General features: G+C 35.5%; 1 protein-coding gene across 4 annotated transcripts in view; it reads left to right on the top strand.

Moving 5' to 3' along the window:
• The window catches only part of Dpyd (dihydropyrimidine dehydrogenase), a 925,939-nt gene that overhangs the window by 231,279 nt on the left and 670,826 nt on the right, over window positions 1–23,834 (top strand). For all 4 annotated transcript variants that reach the window (XM_060392818.1, XM_060392819.1, XM_060392817.1 and 1 more), the window contains exon 5: window positions 6,962–7,123. In XM_060392818.1, coding sequence (XP_060248801.1) covers window positions 6,962–7,123 — 162 coding nt within the window. The remainder of the gene's footprint in view (window positions 1–6,961; window positions 7,124–23,834) is intronic.

Genomic DNA, 23,834 nt, shown 5'->3' with positions numbered 1-23,834 from the left:
GGTAGCCCTGCAAGTACTAAGCTGAACTGTATCTCCCATCCTTCATTAATGAAGAAGATACCCTATAGGCTGGCTGACAACCCAATCATAGGGAGGTTCCCTATGATTTTCTCAATCAAGGTTCCCTCCTCTTGGATGACTGGGTTTTATCAAGTTGATAATAAAACTAGCCAGTATGCAGGCATTCACACGTACACATAAAATAAAACAAGTCTTTAAATAACCAAGAAAGAGCATTAAAATTGTACTGTAATAATTAATGGAAAATTCACTTTTAAGTGTAAAGTATGAAAGCAAGATTAATTCATGTTAATCTTTGTGTTTCACTAATTTTTTAGGTAAAACTGTTTTCATCCACTAGTAGGTTGTACAATATGTGTCGATGATACTTCTAGAATTCTTGCTAGTTATAAAACATACAAAAATTATACTTCGAGAATTGTACCATTTTTGTTTCTTAATTATAATTATCATTAACTCTTACATCTTCATTTTATATTTATATTGGTTCTGGTACTTTGATATAGAGTGTTAACCTATCTCCTTAGAGAAATTTAAATAATGAATTATGGAACACTGTTTTACCAAATCTATGGTGCATGTGAAATAAGCCCGTCACTCTTTGGTCTCCCCACCCCCGAAGGGAGGAGCAGTCCTGTTAGGCCACAGAGGAGGGCTTTGCAGCCAGTCCTGAAGATACCTGATAAAACAGGATCAGATGAATGGGGAGGAGGTCCCCCCTATCAGTGGACTTGGAAAGGGGCACGGTGGAGATGAGGAGGGAGGGAGGGACTGGGAGGGAAGGAGGGATCGGGACACGGCTGGGATACAGAGTTAATAAAATGTAACTGATAAAAAAAATAATAATAAAATAAAAAAAGAGTTAAAATTAAAAAAAAAGAAATAAGCCCGTCAATGTTTGTCTTTTTATGTTTTTAACCCATATATATATAATACCTTTCTAAAATTCTTATAAAGTGTATTATTTTATTATTAAAAATACTATATTATTTTCATTTTTATCACATGTATTGTCATTATTTATGTTAGTTGGTCATTAAAACCCTGAATTTCTTTATTATTTTTGTATTTTTGATAGTAATGTGTTTAGTCTACATTAAAAATAAATAGCAGTCCATACTGTTCTTAGTGTTATATTTGGCAAGTCATAGTCATGGAATATATACAGGGTTCAGAATCTTGACAAAAATAAAACAAAAGAATATCCATATAAGAAAAACATAATAATACCATAAATAAATATTTACAAACACATCTTTATAGAAAAATCAATATCTAAAGGCTGTCATACAAAGAGAAAACATGCTGTGATTAAAAAAATAATATAGATCTTTCCAAAGAAACATTTTCTGAACATTGATTACAAAGCAGGAAAAGGTCATTCTGGGCTGGAAATGTAGCTGAGCTAGTAAAATTCTTACTGAATAAGAAGCATGAGGTCCTGGGTTTGGTCCTAGAATCATGTATTAAAGACAGCCCACAAGCTTGCAATCCCAGTTCTGAGAAGCTGGAGACAGTGAGATTACCAAGATCCTGGTCTTGTTAGGCCTTGCCTCATAAAACATAGTAGATATTTCCTGATCATGGATTCTCAAGGTTAACCTTTTTCCTTCACACACATGCACACATGTATGTCCCCAAACACATGAACTCATACCCACATACATGCACGTGCACAAAGTTGGATTTTGGTATGAATGAAAGTGTTATTCTGTTAAAGAAAAGCATAGCAACGATGGAAGTTCATTATTGTCTCTCCTGCTTCAGAAAGATTGCTCACATAAAATAATTGCTGATGTCTATTGACTTGGTTCCACTAATTCATGGGTGAGTTATAGTTGTTAAGCCCATTCAGTTGCAAAAAACAGACAAGATGCAAGAAACGTGAGGAGCAGAGGAGACTTTCCTTTTTGCTTAGCTAAAGTATTTTGTGCCAATTTGCATAGGTTCATGCCAATTTGGGTGGCTCTTAAATGGATGGTTGTTACCCTCTTATTCTTTTCATCACATGGATTTTCTTTTATAGAATTAAAATCTTCAACAGAAAGAATTAACAATCACAAAAGCTTTTGGGGAAGAAAAATCTATAAGGAGAATGGAGAGCTAGCTTAAGTCTATTAAGTTTATTTAATGAGAAGCTTTGTATCTATGTCAAGTTTTTAAAAGATACAACCACAATAACCATATTTTGTTTTTACTTCTCAAATCCTGAAATTGAGGAAACATATTATATATATATATGTTTATAGATATATACATACATGTTTATACATACATATGTTTATTTATACATACATATATATGTTTAATTATACACACACATATATATATATATATGTATATATATATATATATATATATACATGTTTCCTCAGTTAAAGGGCTTTTGTGTGATAGAACTCAAATCCAGGAATATCTCCATTGTCTATCTCTCTGTATGTAATTATCTATATGTACATGTATATTTGTAACTGTGTTTGTGTATACTCATATATAACTGTATTTATGTGTAACTGTGTGTATATATGCCCATGAGTAAATGTGTATGTGTGTTTGTGGTTGCATATGTTCAACTGCGTGTGTTTGTGTGAGCACGTGTGTGTGAGAGTTTTTTATAAATTCTGCAGGAATGACATGTTAATTTCTTTACACCTTTAAGTTTCACTGAGAACAGTTAACTAAATTTGTGCTCCTAAAATATCTAATTATAATGTATAAAATATACTAAAATTTAGCATAAGTATGTAGATAGGACTGTCCTATCCTTTTCCTCTGCACCCCCAGACTCTACATGTTATGAGGGCAAGGGTCTTATTTCTTTGTTTTTGACAAGATTTCACTTGATGCCCCAGTCTGGCTTTCCACTTACACACCCCTGCCTCAGCCTCCCAGTCACTGAGACTGCAGTCAAGCACCGCCACATCTGGCTCTGAATGTGGGTTTCCATGTGTCCTGATGATATTGTTGCAGAAAGTAAACTTGGTTTCCCTGTCCTCAGCAGGTGCTACTGAGGCAATTTCCTAGTTGATTACTTTGTATCCATGCATCCATTCTTGGATAGCTTAAGCCAGGAATATAAGCAGTGTTAATTCACCCATCTCACTCAAGCAAACTTATAGAGGTTTAGCACAAGTATTTTTTTTTTTTAAATGCAACAGATTGGAGTGTTTCTTGGAAGCGTGCTTCCATCTGTGAAAACTGTCACTGGAAAAGGGAAGAACACTTTAAAATAAATCCACCAGCTGTATTGATAATCTTGTAGTGATACGAAGGCCTGAATATGGTGGGACTATTTGTGAAATCAGTTAGACCAGATGAGGGGAGAGCGAGTGGAGGAGGTTTGCAGTTCCGATAATGACTTTAAAAATCTTTATGATGCTAATGCAATTTCAAGCTTTCATTTTTAAATGAAAGCTTTTTATTTTAAAAATGAAAGTATTAAAGTTGAAATTGTCTTAAAATTAATTAATTAGCACATGTTGTGTTGAGTAATGTGCTATTAAAATACTCAGGTACAAAGGTAATTTACAGCTAAAATAAATAAATAAAGAAGCAGGCTTGTAACTTTCAACGGCTAAACTTTTGTGTTGGTTTGAAAATAACCACCATTTCAGACCACCATTTTTCTCTTAAGAGTTTTCAAAGTAGAAGTAAATTAGCCGTCTTGAGTTCTACAGAGATACCCATTATTCAAATAAACAATCAGAGAAAAGCAGTAACAACGAGTACAACAGAAACATTAAAATTAAAAAAAAGTTCTCATGGTACACACACACACACACACAAAAAAAAAAAGCAGAAAAGAAAAATGACTGCACCTAAAGAGAAATTTTCTTGCCTCCCTTCTAGCGTTACACTATACATTTTTCTACTTGATGAAACAAACACTAAAATGTTGTGATTCGAGAAAATAACATGAAGAGAAGCCTGAAGTGGTGTTTGCCTTCTAGGAGGAGTGTACCCAGGTTTCTATGAAGTACTTCCTCCATTTAAATTTTCCAGCTTTTGCTTTTAAAAGGTTGAAGAGGTAAATCTTGTGTGTAGAAAGAAGGCTTCAGACTCATCTCTCTTGCTGGAAAGACAGAATTGATATTGATTGTGTGGCTTCCAGGGAAGATATGAGAAGGTATCTACTTCTTCAAAGGCTTCTGAGTGGCTCTGCTGTGAGTACTCAGATCTCCAAACACTGGACTGATCTGGGATTCTTGAGAGTTTCACAAGAAGGTGGGTTGCAAGGTGACTTCCTCATGTCTCAGTTTTTGCACCACCTATTTTCTTTTCTTGTTTTTTTCTATTTTTAATTTATTATTATTATTTACAGTTTATTCACTTTGTATCTGAGCTGTAGCCCCCTCTCTCAATCCCTCCCTACCCTCCCTCCCTATTCTCCTCCCATTTCCCTCTCCAAGTCCACTGATAGGGGAGGTCCTCCTCCCTTTCATCTGACCCTAGCCTATCAGGTCTCATCAGGACTGGCTGCACTGTCTTCCTCTGTGGCCTGGTAAGGCTCCTCCCCCCTCGGAGGAAGGTGATCAAAGAGCCAGCCACTGAGTTCATGTCAGAGAAGGCCCCTATTCTCCTTACTAGGGAGCCCAATTGGACCCTCAGCTGCTGTGGCTACATCTGTGCAGGGGTTCTAGATTATCTCTGTGCGTGGTCCTTGGTTGGAGTATCAGTTTCAGAAAAGACCTCTTTGCCCAGATTTCTTGGTTCTGTTGCTCTCCTTGTGGAGTGTCTGTCCCCTTCAGGTCTTTCTATCTCCCCTTTCTTTCATAAGATTCCCTGAACTCTGCCCAAAGTTTGGTTATGAACCTCAAAATCTGCTTTGATATCCTGCTGGGTAGAGTCTTTCAGAGGCCCTCTGTGCAAAACCACCTTTTTGGTTCTCTGACATACTTTGATGCTTTTCTTTTTCTGAGATCTCCCTGACACTTCCCCTTTCCCAATTTCCTTTCTGAGAATTTTTCAGTGTTCTGTTTAGTAATATTTTTATTCAATCTCTTAAACACCCGAATCCTTCTACTAAAAAGTTTCAATCGGTGTCAGATATCTTTAAACTCTGCACTCCAGAGGCAGGAACAGGTAGATACCTTTGAGTTTAAGGCAGAGTGGTCTGCCTAGGGAGTTCCTGGACAGCCAAGACTACATAGAAAGTTCATGTCTCAAACGAACAAACAAAGTAACAACAACAAAACCAAAGAAAGGACCTTTAATTTAAAAGCTTCAATTAAACATCTAAAGTTGTAGGTTGGCAGCCAGATTTCTCAATAATCTGGAGCAAGGACAAATTTCAAGTGAGTCTTCTGGACATCTTTTCCTACATCAAGAACTCTAGCGAATTGCCAAGTCATTACTTCAACGCCTACTGTGAACTTTTCTGAATATTTACCCACAGCAATTTTGAATGATTTGATTGTAACTCTTTACCCCGCCCCCCATTAAACTATCACATTAATATACTCTAAATGCAAATCTCTTGCAAATGCTTTTCAAATATTTCCCATCGTCTTACTCTCTTGGTATGCCTTTTGAAGCACAAAGTTCCGGTCCATAAAATTCTGTTATTTTCATTTTCCTTTGGGTGCTAAGTTTCAACTGTCACAATTGAGAAAACATTGACTATTGCAGTTCAATGATTTTTTGTGATTAAAAAGACCACAGCTGAAACACAATAGAATAGTCTTTAACCATAGAGTGGCCTATATAGTGTAGTGATATTCTTAATCATTTTCCTTATTTTTTCTTCTCAAATTGCTATTAACGATTCTGTTCTCTTCAATTCACCAGTGACCAGTTTCTTTAACTTACTGTTTTATCTTAAATGTCAGGTGTTTCTTTTTGTCTGTTAGGGCATCTAGAATGTTTTTGATTGCATTCAGGACATTTTTCATAGTGAGGTATTTGAAATTATCAGGTGGAATCAAGGGTTGTCAAAGTGCTGGGAAAATAGTGAAGAGCCACTAAAAGGAAAAACACTGTCACTTTTGTGACAGTGCCACAAAGTGCAAAAATGTGTATCTGTACATAGTGCTCCTCTTAATTTTTTTTTTTTGCACAAGCATAGCACACTTATAATATCCACAAAACCAAATATGGATTTCATTCTAAGGAAAATCTCCAGTTTATTTGAATTCCCTTAGTTTTGCCAAATAAATGTTCTTTTTATTTTTTGCAAGTATTTGCTTCAAGACCCTATTTTGTGTTATGTGTTATGTCTCCTTAGTCTCTTCTTGGCTGTCCTAGTTTACAAAACTTTTAAATTACTTACTCATTTTAAAATTTTAGTTCATGATTCACATCATCTGATTTGTGAGCAAATTAGGTTTCAAAATGACTGACAATAAAAAAATATTCTAAGCTATTTTATAGACATCAAACATGGGGTATTGAGCAAAGAACAGTTTGTGGTCTTGTCTAGGAGTCACTGTATCAAGTGCCTATTTGTATCTTTGTTTGGGGGATGCAGCTGAGAGGCTTTTATCAAAGGAGCATGTTGAAATCGTAGTGAATGGAACAAGGCAGGTAACTCTGATTGTTTTCAATTTAGCCATATGGAAGCCTATCAAACACAACTTTCTCTTGTCATTGTCTTAAAAGCTGAATTTTCCCTTTCATGCTTGCTTAACCATGTTCCTGACCTCCCTTTGGTAAAGATGTAGAGAAGAATTTAGTGAAAGCTACATTATCATGCACTGTGAATGATGGTCTTTTAAATGTTCCGTTTCTGAAATTGAATAAGCACTCTTTTATTAACACGGGTGTATAGATTCTTTTCCTGTATGGTATTCCCTTTGTGCAGGTGCCCAATGACAAGCGGCATCGCGGTATTTACATCTCATTTGCATCTCAACATCTTGAGCTTACCAGAAGAAATAATAAACCAAAATTGGGTATTTAAGCTGCAATGTGCCCTAATAGAATTTTTTTTTTTCCTCTGTAGAACTACTATGGTGCTGCTAAGCTGATTTTTTCTGATAATCCTCTTGGTCTGACTTGTGGAATGGTTTGTCCAACCTCAGACCTCTGTGTGGGTGGATGCAACTTACAGGCCACTGAAGAGGGACCAATTAATATAGGTGGTCTGCAGCAGTTTGCTACTGAGGTATGTAACAGATACACTGCATTTTTCTCCTGGCCAAGCACATAAAATAAAGGAAGTCCTTTTTGTTGTTGTTGCTGTTGTTGTTGATACTTTGTGTGTGTGTGTATGTATGTGTGAGATACAAATGTGTTGTTTGAAATCAGTATCTTTATACAAAACTTGGGTCTAAAATGAAAGTTTATAAAACCATATGTCAAATTACTTGTAATCCCAGCAGGTTATTAAAATAACTTAGACTGGAAATATCTAAATTGGATGATCTAGAAATAGAATTTGTTCATTAACTTTACATTGAAGTGTAGCATGGAGACCCTATTAGGAAAAAGGCTATATTCTTTAACTGATAATTTCCCCTGGAACTTGCTTTGATCTTTATGCCTAGAAATATATTTCCACAGTACTTCATACTATTCTTTGAGTGATAGAGGTTGGGGAATTTTCAAAAAACCCTGAAATGGAATAATATTCTCTAACAACATTAAGACGATAATTAGATTATGTGAGCTTATAGACTGAAAGCTACTCTGTTATTTGTACAAAAAAATGTTTAATGAAATGAAAGGTGGCTTTTCGTCATTTGTCACATAAACTTTGGTCCTGGCATTCTCTTTTATAAATCCTTTGTAAATGACTGATTCTCTGGGACATCTTTATGCTCTCTGGGGTCTCCTGTTTGAAGTGAACTAGCAAGTCAATTCTCATGTATCATTTAAATGATCAGCTTATTGGGAGGTTACAGTAAGATTTTATAATCTTGAGGGACTTGTTGGCTAGAAGACTAAATTAAATGTCTGTCTACGCTGGACTTTTAGTTAATGACTTACCTCTCTGGTTTTGTCAACTTAAACACAATGTGCTCTTTCCCTTTAGAGCCTTTCCCATAATATCCCTCAAGCTTAAGTCACTCTTTGCCTTTAGTAATAAATCAGTGTTATTCCCTTCCTGCTTTCTGACAGGTTAATTCTGTGGAAAGACCCCTGGGAATAAGAAAATGGAAACAATTTGAGGTTGTGAGTTGATGCAATAAATTCTTGGATTTAATTTCTTTTCTTATCAAATTAAAAACCGCATTAGGCTTACCTGACCAGTGCAAGGTATAATCTCTACAACGTGCGAAAATCCTTAGTTGATGGCAAAGATTCACCCAGATTTCTCTCCATATTTCTTTGGGGAGCCCTTTGCTTTGTTATTAAGCCAGTGTAAGCTTGCACAAAATGCCTCATAGCAAATGAGGAGCCATACAGTATGTACATGAGCGCAGCCGCCATTCCTAAACAAAATGAATTGATAGCAGTTGTTTGTCAGGGATACGGACATGAATGTGACAATGAATCAGAAGCAGAGAGATGTAGAGAAAAAGGAAAAGAACAGGGTGGGGGAGGAAGAAATGGAACAATGAAAGAAGGGGGAGTGAAGATGGAAGGTTCATATGAGGGAGTGAAATGAAGGCAGAAGCAGAGAGAAAGAGAGGCAGATAAAGAGAGAGAGGGAAACAGAAACACAGAGAAAGAGAAAATATGAATGGGTAAGGATGAATCACTAGTCTTACTTGGCTTTAATAAGCTTCTATTTTATAGTGTATTTCTTTGTAAAGACTTCCATATTGTCCTCCTTCCTATACAGAAGTCATCAGAAATTGAATAAAAATCTAATGTATACACATATGGGCTCTCTCTAAGCTCTACCTAATAAAGAATTGAGCATGAACAAGGACTATCTATAAATACATCTCAAGAGAATAAAGAAAATTCAAATATTGTGTGTCTTTGTATTTTATTTCATCCCATTTTTTCTAACTGTGTTTCATAAACAAATAGAAAATGAAACTATGAGAGCTATATATAAAGGCTTCTATTTATTTATTTTTTGCATTGAGCAGTTTTATAAAATACAGTTTTTTTTACATCAAAGTGGAGTTTACTTCAATGTTAGCACCTTTTGAAATGTTATGAAGTTAGGGAAGGGTGAGCTCTGAATACTTGCAAAAAATATTTGAAGGGCAAAATATTCTTTTTTCCAATGACTAAACTATCGGCATGAGATTTAACTCAAAATGAAACATGATGTAAATGATTTTGTGTTTTGATTGATAAATAATGATTGGTTTTGACCTTTTAAGAAATACAAATCAATATTTCTCTACCAAATTAAGCAAAGGTTAGGAAAGCAAACTAAATAGAAAAAAAAACCACAACATTTTTTTAGAATTGTTTTTCATGTAATTTAGAAATGATCTTTAAAATATCATCCCTCTAGTCTGCTGTTATTGACTGAATCTGTATGTTCTGCTTCTTCATTTGTACATAGGTGTTTAATTTGGAAAAAGTATGAATCATACCTACCTAAGCCTGCAGGAAGAGAAGGAAGAGGGCTTCTCTTATGAGATCCTGTGTTTTCTTTTCTCTTCAACTCTTTGCTGTTTTTGTATCTGCAGTGTAATTACTTGACCTCATTCAAGATACCTTTGTGCATCTGAGAAATGAGATAAATACAGAAGGAGTTCTTATTCTGTAGAAGGCAGAAGGCATCATAATCATACTAGAATCCTTTAATACTACATGTTCAATGAATATCTTGGCAGTATTGGTTTAGTCTTGGTATTATCAATTTTAGGGAAGTTTATAAATTTCTGTGCATAAACCATATTTAAGTATAAATTGAATGCATTACACATTAATAAAACAATATCCCCAGAAGCAGGAAGACACACATGTTATATACTCCCTGATAAGTTGTTTTTAGACATTTAATATAGGATAAACGTACTAAAGTCTATACTCCTAAAGAAGCTAAACAAGAAGTAGGACCCCAGAAAGGTGCTCAATTCTCATTCAGAAGGGCAAACAGGATAGACATCAGAAAGAGGACAGGAGCTTACCACAGAGGGCCTCTGAAAGACTCTACTGATCAAGGTATCAAAGCAGAGGCTGAGACTCATAGCCAAATTTTGGGCAGAGTGCAGGAAATCTTATGAACAAAGGGGGAGATAGAAAGACCTGGAGGGGACAGGAGCTCCAAAAGGAGAGCAACAAAACCAAACACCCTGGGCAAAGGGGTCTTTTCTGAGATTGATATTCCAACCAAGGACCATGCATGGAGAGGACCTAGAACCCCTACACAGATGTAGCCCATGGCAGCTCAGTGTCCAAGTGGATTACCTAGTAAGGGGAACAGGGGCTTTCTCTGGCATGAACTTAGTGGCTGGCACTTGGATCACCTCCTCCTGGGGGAGGGTGCAGCCTTGCCAGGCCACAGAGGAAGACCTGATGAGACCTGTCCTGCCAGTCCTGATGAGACTTGAGAGGTTAGGGTTAAAGGAAAGGGGAGGAGGACTTCCCCTATCAGTGGACTAGGGGAGGAGGAGCAAAAGAGGAGAAGAGGAAGGGAGGGTGGGACTGGGAGGAGGTGAGGGAGGGGCCTACAGCCGGGATATAAAGTGAATAAATTGTAATAAATAATAAACAAAAGATAAAAAGCCAAAAACAAAAAAAGCATAACAAATAAAAACAGCCACCACAAACTGTACAAACTTTAGATCTATAGAAACATGGTAGCATTTCAGGAAGCAATGACTACCAATAATTGGTATTTTATGGTTTACTGTGAGGAGCTGTACATTCATCCTGTACTAGTGTACTAGCATCCTGACACTAATAACTTAACTTTCAAGATTTGTGTTGCTTGTTTTGAATTTAATTACATCATGTTAGGAGAAAGTGTAGATGGGGAAAATGTACAGACACGGTCTTGCTGTTGCCACAGGACATTCATTTCTGTGATATCAGGGTCCAACATGTTGACAATTAACAAGTCATGCCATCCAGATGTTTTGGCATCTTGAACTTGAGAAAATGAAGGGCAAAAGAGATCGAAATAATAGTCGATACTAATCAAATTATCTGGTTCATTGTTGGATGGGGTGAATATGCCTTGAAGTCATCCTGAGGCCCATGTTATCTCCATTTTATACACACCTAGCAGAAAATAACTGACTTCCGCAGCTGGAAACCTGTCAAGGAAAGCCAGTACTCTGTATTTTTTCCAATTTTTTGCAATATTTTGCAATCTCTCATTTACCCTTGATAACATTTCTAATTGATGATAACAGGCTTTATAGCGATCCAGGTTTTGTCTTCCAGGGTCAAGCAGCATCTACAGGGGTTCATGGATCAGGATATAAGCTGCACCTGTTCCAGTCACCACATCTCACATCTTCTTCATCTTCTTTGAGAAGGGTAGCCATTACAATAAAATTAAAATAGGCTCCATAAGACCAATACACATGTTCAAGTCATTTTCATTTTTGGTGCATATTTGTATGTTATATAAAAGCTTTCATATTGACCATGGAAGTATCAGTCCACAACCAGGAAGAAACAGACTTTGTTGAGTTTGGGAAAATAGAAATTTGGGTAGCTTATCTTAAAGATTAGAAAAAATGCTATAAAATTCCAATAGAGAAATTTACATGGACTTTATTCATTGAAGGATGCCAAACCTGGTTGTTGTTTTTTTCTATAGTTTCATTTTTATTTGTAAACCTGAACTCTGATTTTGTGGTACCTGAGTAAATTCATTTAAAACTTAAGCACACAGGTGATATGGTTTGGCAATTCAATGAATAAAATATACTAGTTCATGGATATAATTTAAATCTAAGTTACATTATTATGATTAGGAATAATAACCAATACTCATAATCAGTACCTCAAACAGAGAATTTAAAAATAGGCTTTGGGTTAAAGAATAGTTGTTAGATTAATAAAATCACACACTTTCCTTGTTATCTCAAACTTATATGAGTTTGAATCAAATACCTATAAACATTACCTATTGAAAAATAGAATGATCAATAGTCATGAACTCTCCTAATGTCAATAAATACAGCACAAGCTGAATTATTCCTAAGGAAAAAAAAGATGGAGATGAAAATGGTGCATAAAAAATACAATCAATAATTTGACTCTGATAAAATGGAGTTTTCTGGAATGCAAATGCAGTGGTATCTGTTAGTAACTCAGTTGTATTTGTCCCTTTCCTTTTAAGGTACTGATTACTAGAATGCATGACTGTTATGATAAATATAATTACACATCTAGCATTCTTTACCTAAACCCTTTGGAAACTTGTAAAAATACTGAATGCCTACAGGATGACTTGTTGCAAAGCTATAGGTATGGATGAGGCTACCCGAATTCTTCCACTGTTTTTGTTTGTTATTAAGTGGTATGTTACAATTCGGAGCTTCAAAATATAAAAATAAGATGACATGACTGGGGTTCACTGACATTGAAGCTGGCCATAATTACATCATTAAAGTATTGCTTTTCACCACTAAATTATTTTTCAAAAGTTGAAATATAGACATACTATTTAAGGGTTCTTGAATTTCAAAATATGAATTTTAATCCATCAGAATCTTAATTACTTAAAGAAGTTTATGTTTTCAGAAATACATTAGATGAATATTGATTTGGTGTAGAGCATAGATATGATGTTATCATGAATTTTTTTGTGAAAAACACACTTATGATTTAAACTGAAACCATTATTTTACACTGAAAAATAGCAACAAAATTAATGCATGTAATATATACACAAAATGTAGAGCTCAAGTAAAAAGGGATGGGAATATGACTGGAAGCCAGAAATGGTACAGAAGCATTCAGTTCTAAGAGGGTATATGGAATTGTCCAAAGAGTGAGCATCAGAGTCCATGTCAGAGACAAACCCTGCTTCCCTTACTAGGGAACCCACACGGAGACTGAGCTGCCTTGATCACTTCGCCATGGCAGGGCAGCCTAGCCAGGCCACAGATGAAGATGATACAGGCAGTCCTAGTGAGACTTGATAGGCTGGGGTCAGATGGTACGGGAGGAAGCTCCCTCTTTCTGAAGACTAGGGGAAGGAGATAGGGAGAAAAACTGAGGGAAGGTGGGACCAAGAGGAGACAAGGGAGAGGGTTACAAAAAAGAAAGAAAACAAAAGAGAGGGGACTTGGTTTATTTACTAGTCTCAGTATAAGCATCCAGAGATGCTGAGGCAGATGATTGGCATGAGTCTAAGTTCCAAAACCATCACATGTGGTAAAGAATTGACTCATCGCTGTTGCAAAGTTTTAAGGATTGAACAGGCATGATGTCAGTTGTCTGTAATCTCAGCATTTTGAAAACTGAGGCTGGGTGATTGTTGTGAGTTTGAGGATAGCATGGCAAACAAAACAAGACTCCATTTTAAAAGATAAACAAAGTAAAATATGTAAAAAAGAAAAAGAAGCCTTAGAATTAGGTGTAGCTAGTATAGTGATTGCCTACCTATATAAAACGGGGTAAAGAAACACACTGACCGGCACAGCCCGAGTGATGTGTGTGTGCCTGTCAGCACATGAATTTGTTTTGGCAGTGCCATGGTAAAAGTATTTGTCTAGAACATCATTTTGAAGGCATTTTGAAATTCATCATTTTAAAGGTCTTCTAAGGTTCTTTCTTTAAGGTGATGAAAATGAAAAGAATGAAAGACAAAAAGCCAATGATTGATAAAGAAACCATCAAAATGTGGTGAACATAAAGATTGACTATAACATAATGAATAGCTCATTTGATGTGTTAAGATTAAGATGGATATACAGATTTATATACTATGTAAAATATTGAAGAAAGGTGAAGATAAAACAATATTAATAAAGATATAATACCTAATGTAAGTATATACTCATCACAGGATAGATTTATGCAAAATTAATAAGGACTATTTGAATAAATATTTTAATTGATTCCAGAATTTCAAACAGAAAATGTGGTTCCAACCTGTGATCTCTGTACCAAGGAAACAGATGCAGATGGACCATGAATTTGAAGCCAGCTTTAGCTAATAAGGAGACCTCATTTTTACAGGAAAATGTTAAGCTAACGACAAACATATGTTCATTTACAAAGGTAGATATATGTTAAAAATATTTTTATCTTGGGCATATAGAAGCAGAAAAGTGGCAAATATTTGAGACAGTATAAAATAACAAGCCATAATACACAGTCCACAGAGTATTTGGTAATGGTTTAATATAAAGTTCTCTGGCATATCATTCACAGTTCCATTCCTATTAATAGGTTAAGACTAACTACTTGTTTTTTATCATATTATTGTTGGTTATAAATGATATTGGATTCATTTATTAATCATTACTATCATTCTAGAAGAATTTATACATGCATAGCCATCCTGTAGCATGTATAGAATAGAGGAAAATCTTTGCAGTCTATCATCTCAATACATTAACTGCTACTATCATCTCGTTCCTAACAAAGAATACCATTTGCCACATGGGTTCTGGTATCTGGAGTTAAACTCTAGTAATGAACATATATCCAAGAATTCATCTTTGGATTCTAAGGCTATTATGATAGACAAGATAGAAACAAAGTAAAGAAGTCAAATAGAGTGAAGTATTAAAAAAGAAGGAATGAATACTGTCGGAATAAGTAACCAGGTATTATAGTAGATGGCCTACCATGGAAGGAAAATACACTTAATAAAACAAAATTGTAGCTAAGTCCCAAACAGTATTCATCCAATCTAACATAGTCAGAAGTGGGAGTACTAGAGAGATGGCATGGTGATTAAGACCATGCATTGCTCTTGCAAAGTTCCTGAGTTCATTTTCCAGCATCCAGGTCAGGTAGCTCAGAAGCACCTGTTACTCTAGCTCCAGGTGAGCTGATGCCCTCTTCTGGTCTCCATTGGCACCTGCACTCATTATGCACATACCTCCATACACACAGTTAGAAAAGCAATGAATCTTTTCTACAAAAAGAAGTCGGGAGGGTATAGACTCAGACCATAAGTAAAGGTGAATGCTTAGAACATCGATTGCTATGAAGCTATGTATTTTTTCACGAATAAAATTGCTTATCACCAAAGTATCAATACTGATATTTTCAAATTTTATAGAGTCATATTGAACACTGCAGTTAAATTGTTCAGCCTACACTGAATTATAGTCCTAAAAGGGTGGACTATCAAGTAGTAATTGTTTTAGTCTATGAGTTGGAGTCTCCATGACCTCAATGGTCAGAGAGTATTTTAAAGAAATACAAACAAATTATTAATCTAGGAAGTTACAACAAATGGTTGATTCTCATAATAAATTACTGATTGAATTATTCTTGATCATTTTGTGTCAAAGCTGAATAGGAGGTGATGAACTTTCCAAGATAATATGTCCATTTTATTTTAGGATTTGGCCTGGGTTTTAATTTTTTCTCTCATGTAGGTAGGTTTTTGTCCCTACATTCTCCAAAGCACCATTTAAAAACACTGTACCAGATGGATTGACTGTAGCAATTCTGTGTTTAAGGCATGAACATTCTGTTAGCCACAGAGCTTCTCCTTGGATTTTTAATGTTTTTATTTATGTCAGTGTCTAAGTCTGAGGAACCATAATGATATTTTCAAAACTGAGCTAGAAATTGAATAAAACACATTATTCTAAATCCAAGTGGCTCTTATATTTACCAGAGGAAAAATACCTCTCATAAGGTTTATTTTATCATGAAGTTGATGAAATAAAATCTTGAATAATTAGTAACACCACAATAATATTGATAATCAAATATCCCCACGATATGCAAATTTCCTCATCTCTAATATGCATGATATCCACTGGCTGCCCTTTGATGTTCTCAGTTTAATCGTTGAGAAGAAAAGTGTTGCTCATCCATCCTGAATTTGTTCATTTTAAAGAGAGGGAGCCATGAACAGTGAACAGTTTTTACTTAGTATTTCATTTGGTATCACTTACAAAAGACAGCAATACAGAAAGAGTTATGTGGAAGCTTCTAAATGACTTGTAATTTAAGGCAACTGATTTTTTAACCAAATTTCTGTCTTGCTTTATTCAGTGTAAAACTGTAACCAAACTGCCATACTACTAGTTAAAAACCAACACAAGAAAAAGTAATGTGCTGTTTTTATTATGCTTCTTTTAGACAAGCACAGATTGAAACATCACATCTTCAAGAATTCCCAGGATTATTCTTATTCTGTAGTGTCATGAAATTAAAAATTTGCTAAGCATAAAACCTCCTGGGAGGCTTGTGGATTACAGAATGCTGTTATAGCGCATCTTTCCACCATTTTGTTCTGACATTTCTAAGACTATTTCATTGTTAGGATGTCCCTGTAGTCTACTTCTGCTACTATTTGGTTAATAAGAACAAATAAAATAGTTGAGGAACAATGATAGCTATGGAACATTCATGTGTATTTTTATTATGTACCCTCTGAGAAAGAAGAGACCAAAATGACTTACCCTCAAATTAGAATTAAGAAATATCTGATCATTTAATCTAGTCTTCCATTTTTCATTTATAGTGTGGTATATAATGTCTAGAAAAGTATAATTTCTCTCCCAAATACAAAGAGGGTTGAGGTAAGTCCCTTGGATTTTTTTCAACATGTGACTTTTTCCATTCCTAAAATTAGAATACCTTCTCCTCTCCTTTGAAATAATGAAATCGAGAATATTTTCTAATGCTTCTAATGGTAATTTAAAGTTGTGAACCAAAGGTTCACAGATAGGTGAAAGGTCCAAAATCACAGAGTGATTATGCCAAGAAACGTATTTGAAAATGCTCCCCCAAAAGAATATTGGGTGTAAATTTTGTCTGTTCTCACTGTAGCGGTGGTATTTTTCTTTGTGACTTTCTGATTTGTAAAAGTAATCATTATAACCCTAAAACATTTAAATTTATCAAGATCATGTTAAGTGCCTATCAAGGGTAACTCTTCAAAACATGAAATTAAAGATTGGGAAGTAAATCGTTGTCATAATAACTTGTGAAAACAAGACTGTAAATTTCACAATTAAATGAAAATATGTGTAAAATGCACATCAATTTGCTTAGTATTTATGTAATAAACAAATTTCTAAAACTTTGTAAAACTGTTTTCTACAACATAGTTCTTGTTATACTATAAGACTGTTATAGGTTGGATATGAAATATGAATTTCAATCTCCTCAAAGACTCATTTGTTGAGGATCATGTACCATCTCATCACATTATTGACAGTTCACTTGATTATTATAGTATAAACTTCATCAATGGGTTGAATTGATGAGTTCATAGATGAATGGCCTGGAACCAGGTGAGGTCAAGTTGAACGAAATTGTCACAAGGAGCAAGTACTCCGGAGATACTTCTGTTTCTGTGCCTCCTTGTATTTGTGTGTTGAGTCATCATTTTCCACCACATCCTACTTGCCAGGATGTTTTGTCCCACTAAGTATGGGTTCTGAAGGAACAAATCCAAGAGCACATTGACTGTAGGCTCTGAACCCTGTACCTAAATAGGTCATCCTTTCTTCAGCTGTTTCTGTGTTGTTTTGTCACAGCAAATAAAAGATTACCAACACAGCCTTGAAGAGTATTTGATATATAATACTGACATAAAGCTGAAATAATCCTAAAATATCCAAGAGCTACACTGATGTGGAAATAAGTATCTAGAGCTAAGTAAGGTCACACAATAAAACAGGAAAAGAAATTAAGGTAAAGAAGTATGAAGAAGTTCATAGATGACATGATTACTCATGTAGAAAACCTCTGTGCAAACATTTTGGTCCAGTGTAAATTTTACAACATTATTGTACAATATTAAACTCTGATAATTTTGTACTATCATACACACACACACACAAAATCCTCAGTTAACTCTGTTATTGTCAATGACTTTTTTTTTTGACACAGCATTAAAGGTAGAATATGAGAAAGAAATTCTCGGGAATCTGAATTTTGCCAAAGTTGGAAATGTTTGCTTGACAATGACTTCAAAATGTAAAGACATATACAATTGGTATATCTAATAAAGAGCTGTTAATCCATAGTATATGGTAATTCCTTAAAATTTACAATAAAAATATAAATTGGCCCAAAGTCCTTGCCACAGATATCCTTAAGGAGATACACTGGTGGCACAGACAAGAAATGATCCTTCTCATCATACAGCATCAGGGATATGAAGATGAGTAAAAGCTAACACCAGCACATTTACTGACTCAGTGTCTTAGTCTATTTGGTACTTTCAAATAGTTACAAACAACAGATTTTTCAGTATTAGGTCCTGGGAAATCCCAGATCAAGGTGCTTGGCTAGTTTCCGATGAACACCTGCTTTTCTGATTCTTAGATGATGATTTTTGTCTATATCTCCCTATGTAGAAAATGCTTACTTGCTTTATTTACTTATCCATCCATCCATCCATCCATCCATCCATCCATCCATCCATCCATCCTTTCAGCCATCCGTCCTTCTGTCTGTCCGTCTGTCTGTCTATCTACTTTAATGCAAACTCTTTCAATTTCTCATGTTCCTCTCCTTCTGGACCCACACTACCTAATCACATTCCCCAAGCTGATGTTGCAAGGTAGAAATCAACATCTCATTTCTAGAGGCACATTTAGATTTTATAATACCAAAAGACAAAAATGTAGAATAGTAGCATCACCAAATTCTGTTTGGATGTAGATCAACAGCAGTACTCATTCATTTTTTGATGTAAGGTAACTTTTTAGTATGTTTTTCACAAAGTTACACAAAAACCTATTTTTTCATAAATTTGACTTGGAATAATTGGATCTGGGTGGTTTGTTTTTTTTAATGAAATTTTTACATTAATTACATTTTATTCTCTTTTTATCCCAGTTGTAGCCCCCTCCCTCATTCCCTCACAATCCCACCATCCCTTCCTCAGATCCCCCATGCCCCTATAGGGGAGGTCCTCATCCCCTTCCATCTAACCCTAGATTATCAGCTCTCATCAGGACTGGCTGCAATGTTCTCTACTGTTGCCTGGTAAGGCTATGCCCCCCTGGGGGGGGGAGGGGGACTGTCAAAGACCAGCCACTGAGTTCATGTCACAGACAGTTCTTTTCCCCTTACTAGGGTACCCACTTGGACACTGAGCTGCCATGGGCTACCTCTGTGCTGGGGTTCTAGGTTATCTCCATGAATGGTCCTTGGTTGGATTATCAGTCTCAGAAAATACCCCTTTGCCCAAATATTTTGGTTCTGTTGCTCTCCTTGTGGAGCTCCTGGCCCTTCCAGGGCTTACTAATTCCCCCTTCTTTCATAAGATTCCTGGCATCTTCCCAAAGTTTGGTTATGAGTCTCAGCATCTGCTTGGGTAGCTGTTTTTATGTTGGGCACTTTGAGTTAAAATATACTCTATCTCAGAACATGACTATTATTTTTGTGGGACTAATCCCTTTCTGAGAGTGTTATCTGGAATAGACTAATTCATTTAATGTTCAAAGTTACTCCTATGTGATATCATTAGCCTCATTGCAAGTCAAATAGATAGAGAATGAGATATGTAAAACGATGTCTTCAATACCATTCACCATGAACTTTGACCCAAGCCAACTATTACAGCACCCCCTTTGTTCTAAGGGCAAAAACTTACTGCAATATAAGGTTAAAAAGTATAAAAAGAAACAAAGGAGACAAGGGTGTTCTTTGTAAATTAATGTACTGAGCAGGGCTGTGTGTAGAATGTCATCTGAATTCTGTGTAGTCACGGCTTCTGGTTGCAAAGGTCAGGCTGACCATTTACGTTTTGGCATGTATACTTAGGAGGGTGCACTCACATGCTTTCCTTCTGACCTGCTGAAGCCTCAAGCCATATGCTGAGTTCTAACAGGGATCTCCAAAACACGTCTTAGCTAAATATTTGTATTTCATAGTTTTTAAAGGAGAATTTACATTTTTATTCTTAAATATTAAAATAAAATATCCTTAGGCTAGAATTTATACATATTGAATACTATTAAATAACCGATACTTTATTTGCATACCATTAGCCAGAAACCATGGGGGAAATGCTTAATGTCTTAGTGTTAAACTGTTTTTTTTTCTTTTAAATGAATACAATAAGGAAAATATTACATGAACCTATTCTATTTGCTTTCTACATATTAGCTTCACATATAATAAATTTAGGTAGAAAAAATACTTAAATACTCAAACACACCATTCTATGGTCAACAAAGTCTATAATGGATAATTATTGTAAAAATGATACATATTTTTATTAAAGTCTGTTAAATTTGTAATCTAATTTCCAAAGACCACATTTTAACATGGCAAAGTAAATTTTATAATTATTAATTCATAAAGCTAAGAGCACCCAACTGAATGTGAAACAAATATGCATTTATTCAATTCCTAAATGAAATAAACTGTATACTCCACTATCAATATTAAAGGAATATTTTAAATATTTATTTGTGGAAATTATATAAAAATATTATTTTGGGAAGATATAATTCAACTACATTTTATTAATGATTTATAAAATAATCAATCATAGGGACTAGAAATAAATACAGTGAAAATATAAATATTGACTCAAATAATTGGAGGTCTAGAGAGAAGGCTTCGTGGTTCAGAGCACTGGCTACCTTTTCAGAGGACCTGGTTCAGTTCCTCGCACCTAAGTTCAGCTTACAACCATCATTAACTCCAGTTTCAGGGGACCTTTTGCCTTTTCTCACGCTCTGGAATGTAGGTGGTACATAACTCCATTCAGGTACACACACATACACATAAAATTCTGTGTTCAAACTGAACAGCAACCTCATTTGGAGAGTGAGCAGATGGCTCAGGAGGCATATGTTCTCATTATGGATGCTGATGACCTGTTTTGGGTTCCTAAGACCTATGTGATGGAAGGAAACATCCAAGTGCACACACAACAGGAAGAGCGGCAATGGATGCTAATTAGACAGTTCACTGAGACACTGGAAAGCATATCTATAATTTGGAAAATTACAAATTACAGCCAAGAATAAGACATAATTTTGCAACTCCTTAAAAGTTCATGAGTAAAGAGAAAGACTGGGCATAATGGATGGTGAGAAGCAGTTTTATTGCTAGCTGCCAAGTCTGACAACCTGAGTTGGATCCCCACATCCCACATCCTGGTAGCAGATTATTGAATCCCAAAAGTTCTCTGACCTCCACATGGTGTGCACCATGGTACATGTATGTCCCACTCTGAAATATACATGCCATAAAAAATAACAAAAATTTAAGGTTAACAAATGACACTCTACGTATAGGAATCATGGAAACAAAAAGATGAAGTGAAAATTGTCTGTTCTTTATAATGTTCTGTTCTAACAAAGACCACAGGCATCATTGGTAAAAGAAAATAAAGGATTCGAATTCAAATGGAGAAATGTGTAAGGACCAGGCTTTCTAGGTTTTGTTGCTTATGCTACTTCATTTCCACAAGGAGGCAACTGAAAGGGGCTCATGTATTCTGAGTGACAGAATTCAGTCCCAGTGTTTGGTACAATGACACATGCCTACAGGAAGTCAGGTAGATACATTAGTCATAAAGCTTCAGTCACAGTAAAACCTTTCTTTATTTTGATCATTGGCTGTGTTCCCTAAAAAAAAAAAAAAAAAAAAAAAAAAAAAAAAGAAGCAGCTTTTGTTGTTGTTGTTGTTGTTACTGAACACAGACATCCCTGATGGGTGATCTATTAAATATGCCCACAACATGAGAATATTCCAATGTTATTTATACTTCTATTGGTCATCAAATGTTGGAGATAGAATGGTAAGGGAATGCCTGATACATCATATGATCTTTCCTCACTCTCTAACACACACACACACACACCCTAGATGGGTGCTCTGCCATTGAGCTACATCCCTGCCCTAATCTAGTCTTTCTGTTAAGTTCATTGTATGTACTATAAAGTCTGATTAAATGCATACAGATTCAAAATGGCCACAATCTCACCTGTGTGTTTGTTAGTAGGACATATTCTTTAACATTAATGCATCTTTATTTCACATCCGATAATCTGATGCCAGCCTGTTTACAGAACCTTACACCCAAACAAAAAATAATTTACCTTCTTCTAAGCACCTCATGGAACCTTCTCCAAAGTAGACCATATAGTTTGTCACAAAGCGAGCCTCAACAGATACAAGAAATAATCCCTTGTATCCTGTCTGATCACCATGGAATAAAGCTGGACCTCACAACAGAAATAGCAAAAAGCCTACACAAACATGGAAACTGAACAAATTGCTACTAAATGACAACTGGGTCAGGGAAGAAATAAAGAAAGAAATTAAAGTCTTCCTAGAACTCAATGAAAATGGAGACACAACATACCCAACTTGTGGGACACAATGAAAGCAGTGCTAAGAGGAAAGTTCATAGCACTAAGTGCCTTCAAGAAGAAATTCGAGACAGCTCATTCAAGCAACTTAATGGCTCACTTAAAAACCCTACAAAAAGAAGAAGCAGACACACCAAAAAGGAGTAGATGGCTAGAAATAATCAAACTCAGAGCTGAAATCAATCAATTAGAAACAAATAAAACAATTCAAAGAATCAATGAAACAAAAAGCTGGTTCTTTGAGAAAATCAACAAGATAGGCAAACCCTTAGCCAAGTTAACTAAAAGGCAGAGAGACACCATCCAAATCAACAAAATCAGAAATGAAAAGGGGGACATAACTACAGACACTGAGGAAATCCAAACAATCATTAGGACTTACTTCAAAAGTCTATATGCCAAAAAATTTGAATATCTAAATGAAGTGGAAAATTTTCCTGATTGATTTGACTTACCCATGCTGAATCAGGACCAGGTAAATCAATTAAATAGTCCTATATCCCCCAAGGAAATAGAAGCAGTCCTTAAAAGTCTCCCATCCAACAGGACCAGATGGTTTCAGCGCAGAATTCTACCAGACCTTCAAAGAAGAGCTAACTCCAATTCTCTTCAAACTATTCCACAAAATCGAAACAGAAGCAACATTACCAAACTCATTCTATAAAGCCACAGTCACCTTGGTACCTAAACCTCACAAAGATTCAACAAAGAAAGAGAATTTCAGGCCAATCTCCCTTATGAACATTGATGCAAAAATACTCAACAAAATACTTGCAAACCAAATACAAGAACACATCAAAGATATCATCCACTATGACCAAGTAGGCTTCATCCCAGGTATGCAGGGGTGGTTCAATATATGGAAATTCATCAATGTGATCCACCATATTAACAAACTGAAAGAAAAAAAAAACACGATAATTTCCTTTAGATACTGAAAAAGCATTTGACAAAATCCAACATCTATTCATGATTCAAGTATTGGAGAGATCAGGGATACAAGGCACATATGTAGACATAGTAAAGGTAATATACAGCAAGCCTATAGCCAACAGCAAACTAAACGAAGAGAAACTTAAAGCAATCTCACTGAAATCAGGGACAAGACAAAGCTGCCCACTCTCTCCATATCTCTTCAACATAGTTCTGGAAGTCCTTGCTAGAGCAATAAGACAGTTGAAGGAGATCAGGGATACAAATTAAAAAGGAAGAATTCAAATTATCACTATTTGCAGATGATATGATAGTACACGTGAGTGATCCCAAAAACTCTCCCAGGGAACTCCTACAGCTGATAAACACCTTCAGCAAAGTGGCCGGATACAAAATTAACTCAAAAAAAAAAAATTAGTAGCCTTCCTGTAAACAAAAGACAAAAGGGCTGAGAAAGAAATTAGGGAAACAACACCCTTCACTATAGACACAAATGACATAAAGTACCTTGGTGAAACCCTAACCAAGCAAGTCAAAGACTTGTATGAAAAAAATTTCAAGTCTCTGAAGAAAGAATTAGAA

Source organism: Meriones unguiculatus, chromosome 10 (assembly GCF_030254825.1).
Source record: "Meriones unguiculatus strain TT.TT164.6M chromosome 10, Bangor_MerUng_6.1, whole genome shotgun sequence".
Lineage (NCBI taxonomy): Eukaryota > Metazoa > Chordata > Mammalia > Rodentia > Muridae > Meriones > Meriones unguiculatus.
This window is presented reverse-complemented; position numbering and strand designations above follow the sequence as displayed.